General features: G+C 38.5%; 1 protein-coding gene across 2 annotated transcripts in view; it reads left to right on the top strand.

The window, feature by feature from the left end:
• Ctage5 (CTAGE family, member 5) overlaps positions 1-15,001 on the top strand; it is an 84,356-nt gene extending 69,355 nt beyond the window's left edge. For both annotated transcript variants that reach the window (XM_013012302.1, XM_013012301.1), the window contains 5 exons: positions 4,359-4,517; positions 7,520-7,642; positions 12,235-12,293; positions 12,900-13,134; positions 14,678-15,001. In XM_013012302.1, coding sequence (XP_012867756.1) covers positions 4,359-4,517; positions 7,520-7,642; positions 12,235-12,293; positions 12,900-13,134; positions 14,678-14,841 — 740 coding nt within the window. In that variant the 3' untranslated portion in view covers positions 14,842-15,001. The remainder of the gene's footprint in view (positions 1-4,358; positions 4,518-7,519; positions 7,643-12,234; positions 12,294-12,899; positions 13,135-14,677) is intronic.
• The last annotated feature ends 1,011 nt before the right edge of the window (positions 15,002-16,012 follow it).

Below are 16,012 nucleotides of genomic sequence, written 5' to 3'. Positions count from 1 at the left end.
TTCCTTCCTTTCTTCCCTCCTTCCTTCCTTCCTTCCTTCCTTCCTTCCTTCCTTCCTTCCTTCCTTCCTTCCTTCCTTCTCTTCTTCCCCTCCCCCTCTTCTTCCCCTTTCCTTCCCTTCCTCCCTCTTTTCCCTCCCCTCCCTCTTTATTCTCTTTATTCTCAGTATCTTTTTATTGGAAAAGAAGGAAGTGCGATATTGCCATTTACCCTTTGCCTATTTCCTAAAGTGTTTTATTTGGTTAAAAAAATTTTTTTTGTCCTAGTTTGCTTCATGGGGAACTGTTCCCTCCTACCATCCCAGTCATCTGCAAATTGGGCGCATGCACAGTCCAGGTTCTCCTGGGAGAACCTTTGTACTCTGCATTGACACTTAGGAAGAAGAGTCGAAGTATTATTGACTTACAGTAAGAAATCATATTATGCCAGGCACTGAAAGCTCATGCCTATAATCCTAGCTACTCAGGAGGCTGAGATCTGATCACAGTTCAAAGCCCGCTTGGGCTGGAAAGCCTGAGACTCTTACCTCCAATAAACCACTCAGAAAACTGAAAGTGGTGCTGTGGCTCAAGTGATAAAATGCTAGCCTTGAAAGCTGAAGAGCTGAGGGACAGCGCCCAGGCCCAAAGTTCAAGCCACACAACCAACAACAACAACAACAAAAATTACACATTAACATAACAATATTTGTGAAACTAAGTACACGAAATAGTACTTACTATTCATTTTTAAAAAAAATTAGCATCAAGTAATTGTGCAAGAGTTTCATATCAAAATATCCATTTATGTATACAGACAGAGCATATCTCTTGTCATTTTCTCTTCTCTCCTTCTTCCCAGACCAATCTCAGCAAGATTCATTGTTTCAATTACATGCATATAAAGTGTTTGGCCATATTCACTCTCCCTTAAAAATCTTTATCTTTAGTGATAATGGAGTTCAAACTCAGGACTTCACATTTGCAAAGAAGGCAATCTTCTACTGAGTCACACCTCCAACTCTGTTAGTTCTGGTGTTTCTGATGTTATCTATTCAGGTTTATACCACTTCACTTAAAAAAGAATGCTTATTATGACTAAATTAATTCACATACCACAACAGTCTAAAAAATAATGCCCTGTAAATAGGATATAATTGATTAAGCTATAAACATGAATTACTGGAATTTTTATTATAGAAGTCAAGGATTGCTTGTAGTCAAATGAATATTTGAAATAAGAGTAAAATGTACCTTTTATTTCTCCCCTCCTATTTAAATTTCTTTATTTTCCTATCTTATTGTTTTCAAGATAGAATGCAAAAGCATTTTACTATTTGTTTAAAAAACTACAGAAGCTTGGTAAGTTATTAGTGAGTTTTAGAAGTTGCTTTGGACTGAAAGTTTCTCTGCTCCACTAAATAAAGATGAAGTGTTGTCCTTTCTTTTTATTATGCTTTAAGATTTAGGTTAGGATAGGTTATATGTTTTGAATAAGCATTAAGTGTGGGTAACTTTTAGTCTCTATGAAAATACTTGAAAGGTTAGTATTTTCAAGTTTGTAATTTTCACTTTGTCATTTGGTGTGGTGGAACTTTGGAATTTTGGTAGTTAGTCCTCAGGAGAAGGTTTTTGAATGTATCCTTTAAAGCTTCCTGCTTCCCTCCAGGTTAACTTAGCATAACTGACTCTTGAGTGGTCTCTGCTTTTCTGAGCTTTCTAGTGAACTAAATAGAAAGATGAACAAACTAGAAGGAAAGATCTGGAGAACTTGATAAAATCTATAATCATAAGGAAAAATGGCATTTCATCTTCTCACATAAATCAGTTTCTGGGGGGAGGGGAAGGAGGAGTTGGGGAGGAGGGAAGGAAAGGGATGGTAGGGGAAAATAAATGAAGGTGTAACAATGAAAAGAAAAAAGGAAACTTTTTTTTTTTAACAACAACAACAAAAAAGTCAGTTCTTGCCAGGAGTGGTGATACATAGCTATAATCTCAGTACTTGGGAGGCTGAGGCAGAATGAGCATGAGCTCCAGAACAACCTGAGTTACATAGAAGAACCTTCTCAAAATCCCCCTCCCTGCCAAAAAAATTCAATTAATCTAACCCTACAAAAGAAGGGGGATGGGAAAAATTAAAAGATCACTATATGATATAAAACGATTGTGCTAATTTTTACAAGCTATAAGAAAAATTGAAACTGGAAAGGAATGTGGCTTAGTGGTAGAGTGCTTGCCTAGCATGCATAAAGCCCTGGGTTCAATTCCTTGGTACCACATTAACACAAAAAAATAAATAAAATTATTAAACTGGCTTAACTCAGGAGGCAGAAAGGCACAGTGGGTTTGAAAAAAAAAAGAAAAGTTGGAACTAATTTTAGTCTCTCTTCTTGAAGGCACTGAAATAGAAGAAGCATTTTAGATTTAGCTCTGCACCAAAAAGTTTTTGGGGGCTATTATTCGAAAAGAATAAGATTTTATTTTTTGAAAATATAATTTCAGGTCATATAAACATATTTAGATAATATGGTATTTGTATTATCTAAATATAATTGTGTATTATGTTTTATAGAATAAGCAAATTAACATAAATCATTTATAATTGCATGTTGTTATAATACATTATATTAATACATTATGTATTATAAGTGAACATTTGATTATATTATTTATGTTATATTAATATAATTTTCTGTAGAATATATGCATTATGTCATATGAAGTACATTATACATATAATAAATATGTATAAAACAACATACATTGAGTGTAATAATGTATGTGGCAGTAAATTTTCTATATAAAATATAATTTAAATGCCTTCCTTATTAAATAATATAAATATTATGTACAATTATATATAATTGTCTTTTACAGTTACTAGAGCATTTAGAAACCTAATTACCCTCTGAATGAGAGCTGAATAGACTATGGGTTTTTTTTTATGGGATTTTTAACATTTCTTACATTTCTCTTTTCCATTTTAATTGAATATAGGAGTTTACTAAAGGTCCTGTGGTCATAAGAAGAAAAAATTAAAACAATTTCCTTTTTATAAATGTCAGTATGTCAGATTTTCGTAACAAATGGCTGTTCATGTTCTTTAAAATATTTATTTTAGTAGTTTTTGAAACTTATGGACCTGTCTTCAGAGTTCATGAAATTTCCATTAGACTGTGAATTTGACACTTTTAAATTATTTAAAAAAGCCATTTGGAGCCAAATGTATCTTATGAGTATATTTTTTGTTTTTGTTATTTTGTCAGTCATGGGGCTTGAACTTAGGGACTGAGTGTTGTCCCTGAGCTTTATCACTCAAAGCTAGTGCTCTACCACTTTGAGCCACAGCACTACTTCCAGTTTTCTGGGAGTTAATTGGAGGTAAGAATCTCACAGACTTTCCAGCCCCAGCTGGCTTTGAACTGCAATCCTCAGATCTCAGCCTCCTGAGTAGCTTGGATTACAGGTGTGAGCCACCAGCACCTGGCTGAGTATAAAGTTTTTAATCAAGTTGTTTAAAATAACTTTTGGGTAGAAGTAGTGAGTCATATTTCAACATTGATTGCAAATTTTGGTGTGAATTAAGTTAACCCAAGTATGGCACACTTTCAAAAGAGTTGTCTTAAGGGGCTGGGAAGGTGGCTCAGTGGTAGAGCGCTTGCCTTGCATGCCTGAGGCCCTGGGTTCGATTCCTCAGCACCACATAAGCAAAAAGAAAAAAGCTGGAAGTGGCGCTGTGGCTCAAGTGGTAGAGCGCTAGCCTTGAGCTGAAGAGCTGAGGGACAGCGCCCAGGCCCAGAGTTCAGGCCCCACGACTGGACTTCCCCCAAGAAAAACAAAGAGTTGTCTTAAAAACTGCTTGTTGTAACAAAAATATTCAAATAGGTCTATAATCCCCTAAGATAACCGAAAGTATTCTTTTTTCATTATTGTCATACTTAAGCAACAAAATCCCATTTTGTAATCACCTTACTAAATCTTGTATAGAGAGATCTTACTTCACAATTTATTTTTCAGATAACATTTAAGTGTTGATGATGGTGACATTGTTTTTTATATTTTAAAATGAATCTTGTAGGCAATTTTTTTTTTTTTTTTTTTGTCAGTTGTGGGGCCTGAACTCTGGGCCTGGGCGCTGTCCCTCAGCTCTTCAACTCAAGGCTAGCGCTCTACCACTGAGCCACCTTCCCAGCAGTATATTTTTTTTTTTATCTACATGACAAAATTATTCTTCCTTAGAAATGACTGCTAGGATAAAACTGAGAAACTTAGTTAGAATCTGTTTTCACTCTCCAAAGAATATCTTAATTTTCTTTGATGGTAGGTCATTTATAACACTTTTTAAGATAAGCTGATTTATTTGGCTTTTTTCTTTAATTAGGCTCAAGGGGCCCAGAGAATCCTCTGGACCATTCAATTAGCAATGAAAGGGGAGAATCAGGCTATGATAGGTTGATGGATCCCCACAGAGCACCTTCTGACACTGGGTCCCTGTCACCTCCCTGGGAACAAGACCGCAGGATGATGTTCCCACCATCAGGTATGTAGAAACAGTTGTTATTTTTGATATTTGGAAGGCAGCGAGGATGTGTTTCATGTACTAAGAAGAATATATGTGTTTTCCCTATCAAGAAAGTAGAGCTTCCAAGTGCTTCATTTTTCTTGACATGTCTAGGTCATCAGCTGAGGAAAATAAGGATGAGGAAGAGATTTGAAGAGAGAGAAAATGGAGACAGTAGCCATCTGGGAGAACAGAGAAGGAAGTTATTAGTGTAGTACTGTATGATTACATAGTGTATCAGAAGCAAATATCAGTGCCATGTAGTGCGTTATTGAGCATCAATCAGAACAGTAAACTTAATTATCATTAGTTAGTTTTGGGTGCTTATTTTGTACCAGACACAGTGTAAGTGCTTTTTATTAGTCATTCTTTTTCTCTCAATTTACAGATGAGTAAACAATGATACAGAGGGGTTAGTTGGGTAGCCTGCTGAAAGTTTAAGTGAGATTATGGAGCACAATCTTCTGTATGATTTTTGAGAATTTGCGTATTAATATTTGCTTCAGATATATATAAGTAAAAATATAAAAAGAAATATATTATAAATTGTAAATAGCCTAAGTATACATGTGTAAGACATAAAAAGAAATGACTTGAAATCTATTTCATTTTTTTTCTTGGACACATTCCTTTCCTAAAGACAACTGCTCATGAATTTAGTATATGTGAACTTCAGTCCATGTATGATTTTTTAAAAAAAACTTGGTATTAATCAGCTTTACTCATCAGCATTATGTTCTCAAATTCTACGTTAGTGTATGTAAATTTTGTTACTTTCATATGGCATAATATATCAATATATAAACAAACCCCACAATATTCATATGTGTATTTTTCTGAATTTCAAGAGGTTGTAGAAAGGGGTTAAATTTAACATGTTCGTATGTATAGTTTCTCTTGAGGAAAATTTAGTGTTTCCAGTGTTTTGTTCATTGATGACAAAACTTCTCTTAACACTTTGTATGTTCATTCTGTACATTTGTCTAGGAAACAGTTGCTGAGTAAGAGGGTAGCTATCTTTTCATCTTTACCCCTTTGTCCTCAGGAGAACAAAACTGTGAGAAAGTGTAGATGTTTTTCCAGGATAATTCTTAATTTGGGAAGCTGCAGAAAGCCCTGCATTTATTCCCATTCCTCATTCTTTGCTTTCTCTCATTGTTTTCCTTCTGTTACCTTTCTTCTGAATCATCTCTCATGAAAGCTGGGGGCGGGGGGAATAACAGCAGTGCTTATCTTTCACTCATGGTGTGCCTTCTGTGGGGTTTTATCTTATAATGTATGTACATATACACTGTGTGTGTGTGTGTGTGTGTGTGTGTGTGTGTGTGTGTGTGTGTGTGTGTGTGCGCGTGCGTGCATGTGCACATGCATGCGCAGTATCTCTGTTTATTTGTCTATCTTTTCTTTCAGGGTAAAGTTTACTGCCTCTTTAACATTTCTGGTTCCTCCAATCAGAATTAGATAGGCCATCTCTTATATTACTCATATTCTCCTTTATAAAAACATAAAGCATTTTATATTTTGTTCATTTTGGTTAACATTAGGCTACAAGGGCAGACTATACTGGTACCAACATCATATTGCTAGTACCTGCCACATAACAAGTTCTGAATTTAAGGACTGGATCATGGCAACATGGGCATATGAGTTATAAAATGGTAAATTTGTAACAGCTTCTGTTGTAAATGTATGAGGTTGCTGATGCTGTAGAGATGTGTTTTTGAAGCAAAATATTAATACAGTGACTTGAGACTTGACTGAGAAAGAATTAGAAGTTCTCAGGTTTTCTATTTCATATCTTGTTCAGTTTTGCCATTTAATGAATCCCTTGTTTGAAAGAAGAAAGGAAGAACTTGGTTTTGATCTCAGTGGTTAGTACCAGCTTTTGCTTTTACCACACGAATACTTTTACCTATTAAGACAACTCTTTGCTTAAATTCTGAGTGGTGGTATAAATGAGCCTTCAGGACTATCTGCATCTTTCTTTGCTCAGTCATATCTTCTCACCCTTGGGAACTCACTAAGTATAATTCTCTCCATTGGTCCTTGTTGATGCTAGCAGGTTTCTTTGGCTTTGTCAGGGCAAGATGTCTCCATAGAGTTCGGTGTGGTTGAGTCAGGGGAGGATTGATATTATGTGGCATTATGAACCACAGCCTTTGAGAATCTTGGAAAGCAATTTAGAGCCGTATGTTCATATGTATAATAGGATAGGAGAGAACCGCACAATTAACCTTCTTTGACTCTCTTCTCTCCCTGATTTCAACATTGGACATAGGTATACCTAGCCTAGCGAACTCTGCCATTGCCTCTTAAGAATGACATAAACTCTCTCTCTATATATATATATTTTTAATTTTTAAAGAACATTTTTGTTATTGTAAGTGACTCCTGGAACCTAGGAGTGTGTCCATAGATGCACTGAGGCAGTGTCTGTATCCAGATTTGTCTGTAACTCAGCAGTCAGAACCTTGTGTTAATCTACTCAGTCAGATCTTTCTATTTAGCTTGGATGGATGCTAAGTTCCAAAATTTTGAACAAGGGAGAACCATGGAAGAGGTGACATTATTAATCAAGATGCAGTGTACTGATAAATTGTTATGTTTAATTGAAACCCCTTTGTACAACTACTTAAAGATAATAATAAAATTAAAAAATTAAAAAAAGACCTTCTCCCCAAAATTTGAACTTGGTGAAAATTTGACCATTGAAGACTTGTTATACTCTTTGTGCTTTGGTGATAAATGTTACCTGTTCTGTAATGTTCCCTCCTTAGTCTTTTTGATATTTTGCTATATCTAATTTGAACTGTTATTAATTAAAAGCTAAATGAATTTGTCTATTTTTAAATTTTTGTTATTTCACAGTATTGGGGTTTGAACTCAGGGCCTTGCACGTGCTTGAAAATTGCTGACAGTCTTGTTTTTTGTCTAAATTTAAGTTTATATCAATGAAGACAATTTTAAAACTTGTTTTCTAGGTCAACCATATCCTGACGCAGCTCTTCCCCTACAGAGGCCAGACAGATTTTATTCTAATTCTGGTAGATTATCTGGACCAGCAGAACTTAGAAGTTTTAATATGCCTTCTTTGGATAAAGTGGGTAAGCAATGCTGTGTACGTTTAAATAATGTGGCTTTAGGAAGGACTAGAAGCTAAATACAAGATAAACCCAGTACTGTCTCTGCTAGCTCTTCAGATCAAAATCTCTTCCCTAAAGTATCCTGGTTTCATGTTTCTTACTATCTTGTATGCAGTCATAGCATCTAAATAGCTCTTGGCAGAGGATTGAACACAGTGGTAATAGGTTTACTATGATTACACACTTTGTTCTGGCTAACTTAATTTTTTTTCAGTTCACTTACATATATCCTGTGTAGCCACAGGGAGATTAGGATGTGTGCAAAGCCACCAAATAATTTGGATTTACCTTCTATTGATGGCTTAATCAGTTACCTTCTTTAAACATTTCCTACTTAGATTTAACAACATTTACAGAGCAATCCACTGTTTCTCATGCATCCTTTTACTTCAACTACCTCATGGCCACCCACTGACAGTGGGAAACATACATGCTTGTTCTCAGTATCATAACTGCTTTGGAGAGACCTATGAGTAGTAGCAGGAAGGGGTTGGGCTAATGAGGAGGATGAAATACGTTGTTTGCAGCTATGAAATTGAACAATGAAACCTGCTGAAATTGTTTTGGGAAGGGGGAAAGAGGGCAGGGACGGTAATAGAGTGGAAGAAACTTATTGGAATATATTGTAAACATGTAGAGAGAGGTAGCAATTAAATCCCCCCTCCCATATAACTAATGTAAGTATGTAACATATCAGAAAAAAAGAATTTTTTTTTTTTTGGGTCTGGTCGTGGGGCCTGAACTCTGGGTCTGGGCGCTGTCCCTCAGCTCTTCAGCTCAAGGCTAGTGCTCTACCACTTGAGCCACAGCACCACTTCTGGCTTTTTTGCTTATGTGGTGCTGAGGAATCGAACCCAGGGCCTGAGGCATGCAAGGCAAGCGCTCTACCACTGAGCCAACTTCCCAGCCCCGAAAAAAAGAATTTTTAAAAGTAGAAAATTAAATTTATTGGGAAGAAATTTCTTCAGGAAAGTATGGAGATATGTGCACATGCGCACACATGCACACACAAATACAAATACAGGGCAGGCATTATCCAGTTAAAGTGTTTATTATTTTAGAAAATCAGTAATTTGAGAGTAAGCAGGAAAGTCAGACTTACAACTGAGATTTCTGTTATTAGTTAATTATATTTAGGATCTTGAAATCCTCCTATCCAATATAGTTCAATAGAATGATTAAACATATATTATTAAACATTTATTGCTAAAATAATGCCATTAATTTTTTTTTTTTTGATCCGGTCGTGACGTCTGAACTCTTGGTGCTGTCCCTCAGCTCTTCAACTCAAGGCTAGCGCTCTACCACTTAAGCCATGGTGCTACTTCCGGCTTTTATTCTTTTTTTTTGCCAGTCTGGGCCTGAACTCTGGGCCTGGGAAATGTCCCTCAGCTCTTCAGCTCAAGGCTGGCGGTCTACCACTTGAGCCACAGTGCCACTTCTGGTTTTTTCTGCTTATGTGGTGCTGAGGAATCGAACCCAGGGCCTCACGCATGCAAGGCAAGTGCTCTACCACTGAGCCACTTTCCCAGCCCCAAATGGTTTTTGTTTGTTTGTTTGTTTTTGGTCCAGTCCTGGGGCCTGAACTCTGGGGCCTGGGCGCTGTCCCTCAGCTCTTCAGCTCAAGGCTAGCGCTCCACCACTTGAGCCACAGCACCACTTCTGGCTTTTTTCTTTTTGCTTATGTGGTGCTGAGGAATCGAACCCAGGGCCTCAGGCATGCAAGGCAAGTGCTCTACCACTGAGACACCTTCCCAGCCCTGTTTATTAATTTTTCTGTGGAACAAATAGTTATTACTTAGGCCAAGAGAAAACTTTTTTACTTTTCCTTTTTCCCTTCCCTCCCCTTCCCTTCCCTCCCTTCTCCCTTCTCCCCTCCCCTCCCCTCCCTTCACCTTCCCTCTCCTCTCCTTTCCTTTCTTCCTTTCGCCAGTCTTGAGGTTTGAATTCAGGGCCTGGGCACTGTCCCTGAATTCTTTTTCCTTTAGGCTAGCAGTCTACCACTTGAATCACAGCAACACTTCTGGCTTTTTCTGTTTATGTGGTACTGAGGAATTGAATCCAGGGCTTTATGCATGCTAGGCAAGCACTCTACCACTAAGCCACATTCACAGCCAAGTTGCTACTTTTGATAAAGTATAATTTATAGTCTTTCTTTAAATTTTGAGATTGGGTCTCAAGCTTGTGGGCTCAAGTGATCTTCACTCAGCTTTCTGAGTAGCTGGTGTTCTAGGCATTCACCACTATGCCTGATTTAAGTACAGCACAGAATTTTTTAAGTATTCGTTATTTAAAAGACATCTTCTTAAACATAGTACTGGATATAGTAAGATACTAATAATCAAATAGGAGAACAGACAAATACATATGCTATGTTACTACTGATCTAAGAAGACACTTTTATTATTCTCATCTTATGGAGGCTCAAAAAGGTTCTCAAGGTCTCAGGTAGAAAGTATTGGAGGCAAGATCTGTACATGTGTCCTCTGCCTCCAGAGCTGTGGCCTTGCCTTCTGGAGTTTACTGAAATGAAAGGACATTAGAATCATCCATCAGTGTACTCAGTGTAGTCACATGCTACTTAACAATGCTGTGTAACATGTTCTCAGAAATGTCAAGTGTTCCCTTGTTGTGCAAACATCAGAGTAAACTTAGGCCATCTGAAAAAACAGCACTAACAACATCGTCTTATGGGACCACCATTATATATGCAGTCCATCACTGGCCCAAGCCCTGTTGTATGGTGCATGCCTGTATACTGAATACTTACTGCACGTTTGTGGCTGTGTACTTGCAGTATGCCAGTGTAAATAGGACAGGACTTAGCCTTCCATACCTGAGGTCTCATAGAAGTGTGCAGGTAAGTGCACTATAATGACAGGATTTATGAGTAGAGCATGTTAGCGGATCACACAGACTAGCCCCGATGAGGTGTTGGTGTGTCAAGTGTGAGGTTGTCACAAAAAATCTTGGCTTGGTATCTATCAGCTGAGACTTGAAGGAAGAATTAACTGGACCAAAATGATGATGATAAATGTTTTAGGATGAGAATAGGAGTTTAAGGATTAAGAGTAAATTATGGCCACTGCATGGGGTAGTAGTTGGGGGATCTTTAACTGTGTACCTAGGCATTGTGTGGATTTTGCAAGGCCTATCAACCCTATTCAGAGATTTGAATCTAATTCTAATGATAATGGCAGTCTATTAAAGGGTCTTAAGCCGAGCAATAATATACTACTACTGGTGGAGAGATTTCTGTGGTGGTGTGGTAGAGATTAGATTAGAGAGAGCAATGAAGATTAGAGACTGACAGGTGATGTTGGTTCAGCAAAAGGATAGGTCTACATGGAAAATGAGTAGACGTGGAAAAGGTAGAATGAGGAGGATGTAGAGGTCAAGTATAGACGGTGAGGGAGAAGCAGCACTGGCAGATGTCCCAGCCTCCTGCCCGTGGCACCTACAGGCAATGGAATAGGAATAGTGTTGAAGTATCTTTATTTGTTTGACCATAAAAAGCTAAGGGACTGTGTAAGTGACTGGTGATGTGAATGAAGAGTTCTTACTGAGGAGGAGACATGGAAGGAAGTAGGGAGCGTGCATGCTGAAGTACGGTGGAGGGCTTGGAGGGTGCCAGTCTCTATGGCTTAGGATTTTCCTTCCCAGCAAGGATTGTACTGAGCAAGTGTGACAGAGTGGAAGCAGAGGTCTTCATCAGTGTGATACTGAAATGCTGCTAAGCACAAGTGGAACCTGACCAATTAGGGAAGGTTGGGGCTGGCTAGCTGAAGAGAGGGGGCTTTTGGAGCTGATTTGAATGGGGAAAGAGGACACGAAGGTTAGAACACAGGAAACCTAAGTAACTTCTAAGGACAAGTGTCACAAGAGGAGAGAGTAGACAGGGGTGTGGTCAGAGAACTAGAATTATTATGTTTTGCTTGTCCTGGGGCTTGAACTCAGGGCCTAAGTGCTATGCCTATGCTGTTTTTGCTCAAGGTTAGCACTCTAACACTTGAGCTCCAGCTCCAGTTTTTTTTTTTTTTTTTTGTAGTTTAGTAGAGATAAGAGTCTCAGGGAACTTTCCTGCTTGGACTGGCTTCAAACTGTGATCCTCAGATCTCAGCCTCCCGAGTAACTACAGGGATGAGCCCCTGGCGCCCAGCCAGAGAGAACTTGAATTTATGGCAGAGAAACCGAGCCTTTATTGACGGGGAAGGCTGGGAACATTTTGCTAGACACCTGGGTTAAGTTCAAGAGGCAAGTTTTAGTTATTTGACATAGGAATGGCGGGGAAGGAGGAGGCAAAATAAAAGGAAGGGCTGCTGTCTCCCAGATGTGTTTTATCATGCTGCTGTAGCAAGGTTGCCTAGCAAGCAGCTGGAGCGTTCACTGCCCACACTTGCGGAAGGCAGCATCTGCCAGAATTTCCATGAGCGTAAGCTGCCCTTGTGACTGATACAGAGCGCAGAGGGCAGGCCGGTCTCCATGCCAACATGAGGAGTGGGAAACTAGCAATGTAGAATGAAGAGTAATCGATCATGCACTTTTCTGTCTAGATGGGTCATTGTCTTCAGAAATGGAATCCAGAGCAAATGATACCAAAGATGATATTGGTGTAAGTATTGGAAGTGGAATTTTACTCTTGTGTTCAGGGAACTTCTAATGTCTTGGCTTAACTAGAATAGGAATACAGCTAATAGTTTACTTTGTGATAAAAAGCTGCTTGTCTTTTGACAGACTTCTTCACATTAAAGCTGGATTGTAACCTATGGTGATAAAGTACACATTTCAAGCAGGTGTAGTGGTGTACACCTGTAATTCTAGCGCTCAGTAGGCTGAGGCAGGAGGGTGGTGAGCTTGAGGCCAGTCGGCGCCATGGGGAGACCCTGTGTCAAACATACAGAGAAACAGCAAAGCAACAAAAAGAAACTTGGCAGCTTTCTTCTTAAGAAAAAAAACAAGTACAGTTTGTAGACTGTGCATTAAAGTTAGCTTGTTAGTTGGACAAGATGTTAGATTTTCCCCTCTTGGATTTTTTTTCCCCCTAGAATTGGGATTTGCCCTTGGTTTGTTTGGCTGGCCCTCTACCATTTGAGCTTTGCTTCCAGTCCTACTTTTTTTCTTCATAGTTGCCTATGTGTTTTCTTCCAAGCCTAGAATCTGGGGAAAAGAATTGTGCATTTTGTTGCTTATATGACTGTTTTATGTGAATCTGTTACAGAACTCACACATGCTTGACTCATCTCTCGCTGCTGAGAGGGAAGCCCCCGGCTCGGGCTTTGCGCCTCCACCCCTCCCTCCGGTCCGAGCTCCCTTGTTTCCAGTGGATCCCAGGAACCAGTTCTTGAGAAGGGCACCTCCATTTCCTCCACCTCCTCCCAGCGCCCTGTATGGAGTTCCCCGGGACTATTTCCCACCCAGGGGTTTCCCTGGCCCACCACCTCCTCCGTTCCCAAGTAGGTGTCTTTAAATTTATGTTTGTGTAGAGCATCAGTTCTCTAGGTTGTGGGAGCGTACCAGTGCTTTCCAGATGGAGAGGGGCTGGCTTCCTTCCTCCCAACATGGGCCTGGTTCTGTATTCAGTGTCCAGAAGGGCATTGACTTTTTGCAGCAGTCTTCATGCAGACAAAAATGCTTTGTAATCTCGTTTGATAGAAACTTGGCATTTAAATTAATTTTAATTTATATCTTAGCATTAACATTGCTAGAGAGGGTTTTTTTTTTTTGTTTCTTTTGTTCCTATTCTGGGGTTTGCTTAAGCTAGTGCTCTACCACTTAAGGCATAGCCTCACTTCCAGCTTCTTGGTGGTTAATTGGAAATAAGAGTCTCATGAACTTCCCTGCCCAGGTTGGCTTTGAACTGAAGTCCTCAGATCTCAGCCTCCTGAGTAGTTAGGATTATAGGTGGGAGCCACTAGTACCTAGAGGTTTTTTTTTTTTTTTTTAAATTTATGTAATTGTACAAAGGAGTTGTCAATTTCTAACAAGGCAGTTTATGAATATAGTATACTTTAATCAGTGTCACCTCTTTCAACATTCTCACACAGGAGTATTTTTAATATTCTTTTTCATGATTCTCCTGTGATCCTATTTATTTCTTAAGATGTATATATTGTACTTACTCTAGTTGTTGGGTTTATTGAAATTCTGTCATGGCTTTATTGAAAAAAAGAATGATGTGCTATTTTATAGCCATATTTTGCCGTTAAGAATGCCAGATTTTTGCCTATATTTTTATAAATAATGAAGTCTGTTGTCTTATGCAGTCATTCTCTCCTTCTTCTAATTTTGAAGTTTAAGGTGGATTAAGAGGAATATTGGGGACTAGAGGTATGACTCAAGTGGTCCAGTAAGTGCCTAGCAGGCATTAGCTTTGGGTTCAAATTCATGTGCTGTCAAAATTTACAAAAAAAAAAAAAGAGAGACATGCTCTGGTATGTCTGCAGTTTTAGCTACTCAGGAGGCTGAGGTCCTGAGGATCGAGGTTTGAAGCCAGCCTAGGCAGGTAAGTCCCTAGGACTTTTATCTTCAACTAACCACCAAAAAGCTGAAAGTGGAAAAAGATGAGGAAGAGCACGTAGGTCCAAGTTGAAGCCCCAGAACTATCACACACACACAAAGACAAAGCTGAATTTTGTTCGGGGAATTTGAAGACAATTTTATTCTACTATTATAAAGAGTCACTGATCTGAATTCTGGTAAAAATTAGATTACAGTGAAAAAGTTTTTTCAAAGTATATTTTGAGTATTTTGAAAGAATTCCTTTCTTTCAAGTGTTAAGCCACAAATGTTATCTAATGTAATGCATTTATTTTCCCATTAGTCATGCGTAGTTGAAGCATACCAGTTTTTTTAAAAGATAAAAATTAAAAAAAAATGAGATCAGGAAGTTACTCTGGTGTCAGTTTTGGGCGTAAGAGTTAACCATTAGAAGTTATAAGCGAATGACTTTATAGGGCTGCAGTACAGATTCTTGATGTTATCTTTCTCTTTGAACAGTGAGAAGTGTCTACCCACAGAGGGGCTTTCCTCAGTACCTCCCCCCCCAAGCTGGGTTGTTTCACCCAGCCCCACATTCTGAAAGCAGCAGCCAATTCCCTGCAGCACTGACTCCGGCCAGTGAACCTGCTGCAGAACCTCCCAAGGCCCAACAAGAAGCCTGATGGCACTTGATTGCTTGCTCCTCAAGTCATCTCCACCCAGCTGGTCTTCAGTTTAAGTAACTGCTGTTACTTAAGTGATTATACTTCTGCTCAAATTGAAGCTCAATGGAATAAGAATTCTCAGGATAGAACTTTGTAAATAAAGATGATTTAAATATGAGTCTTATGAGTAAATTATTTCCTTTTTATTCCAGATGACTTAATTTTGATTATCCACTAATCCACTCTTACCCAAACAACAATGGGGATTTTATATGCATAATCTTGCAGTTGTGGGGGGGAGGGGCATGTATTTTAAACTTCAAAGGCTGCTTCATTATGCCAGGAAATAGATCCCTGTGGTTGTAGACAAATGTGAAAATTTTGTGCTTACATTTTGATTTTAAGACTTGTTTTCTGTTGATAATAATAAAAACAGCTAGTTTTTTTTTTTTATAAATATGGCTTCCATTAAATTCATTCTTTTCCCTATACCAGTAACAAGGAGGTTGAAAACTAAAACTTTTTGTAGGTCTAATTTGATTGTCTTATTTTTTAAAAAGTATCTTCTTCCTTTCAGATAGACATACATGAACCAAGTAACTAATTTACCATAGTTCAAAAAATCAAAATTGATTATATTTCAAAGAAATCCAGATACTGTCTAATGGTGAAATGTGGAATACTGGTCTTCTGGTGCATTTTTATTTCTCTCATTTTCTTCTTGTAAGGTAGTTAGCACTTTCTGTGGGGAAAGATGAGATTTGCTTCAGTGTTTAGTGAGGCAGTGTCATCATCTTGAGTGTCAGACTGTTTTCCAAGTGTTTCAGGTTGCGTTCTAGTATTAATCCTCTGGCACCTTACTGTGATTATAAAGGAAACTCAATGGCATGTAACTGTACACTTGTAGTTGTTTGCTTGGACTTTTTTTTTTTCTTCAGTACCAGAGATTACATATTTTTGGAAGTGGAGCTGTGGGTCAAGTGATAGGGTAGCAGCCAAAGCAAAAAAGGTAAGGGAGAATGCCCTGGGCCCTGAGTTCAAGCCCTAGTTTCAGTGCTTGTGTGTGTACGTGGGCAAATAAACACACACACAAAGGTATATTCTTGCACAGAGCAGAGATGCATTTGTACATGTGACACTCGATTACCAGCATGTTTGCTGTGAACACGGTGTCTCCACTCTTCTTCCC

The sequence above is a fragment of the Dipodomys ordii genome, unplaced genomic scaffold (genome assembly GCF_000151885.1).
Source record: "Dipodomys ordii isolate 6190 unplaced genomic scaffold, Dord_2.0 Scaffold16, whole genome shotgun sequence".
In the NCBI taxonomy this organism is placed as follows: domain Eukaryota; kingdom Metazoa; phylum Chordata; class Mammalia; order Rodentia; family Heteromyidae; genus Dipodomys; species Dipodomys ordii.
The sequence above is the reverse complement of the archived record's forward strand: the minus strand, read 5'-3'. Positions and strand labels throughout refer to the sequence as shown.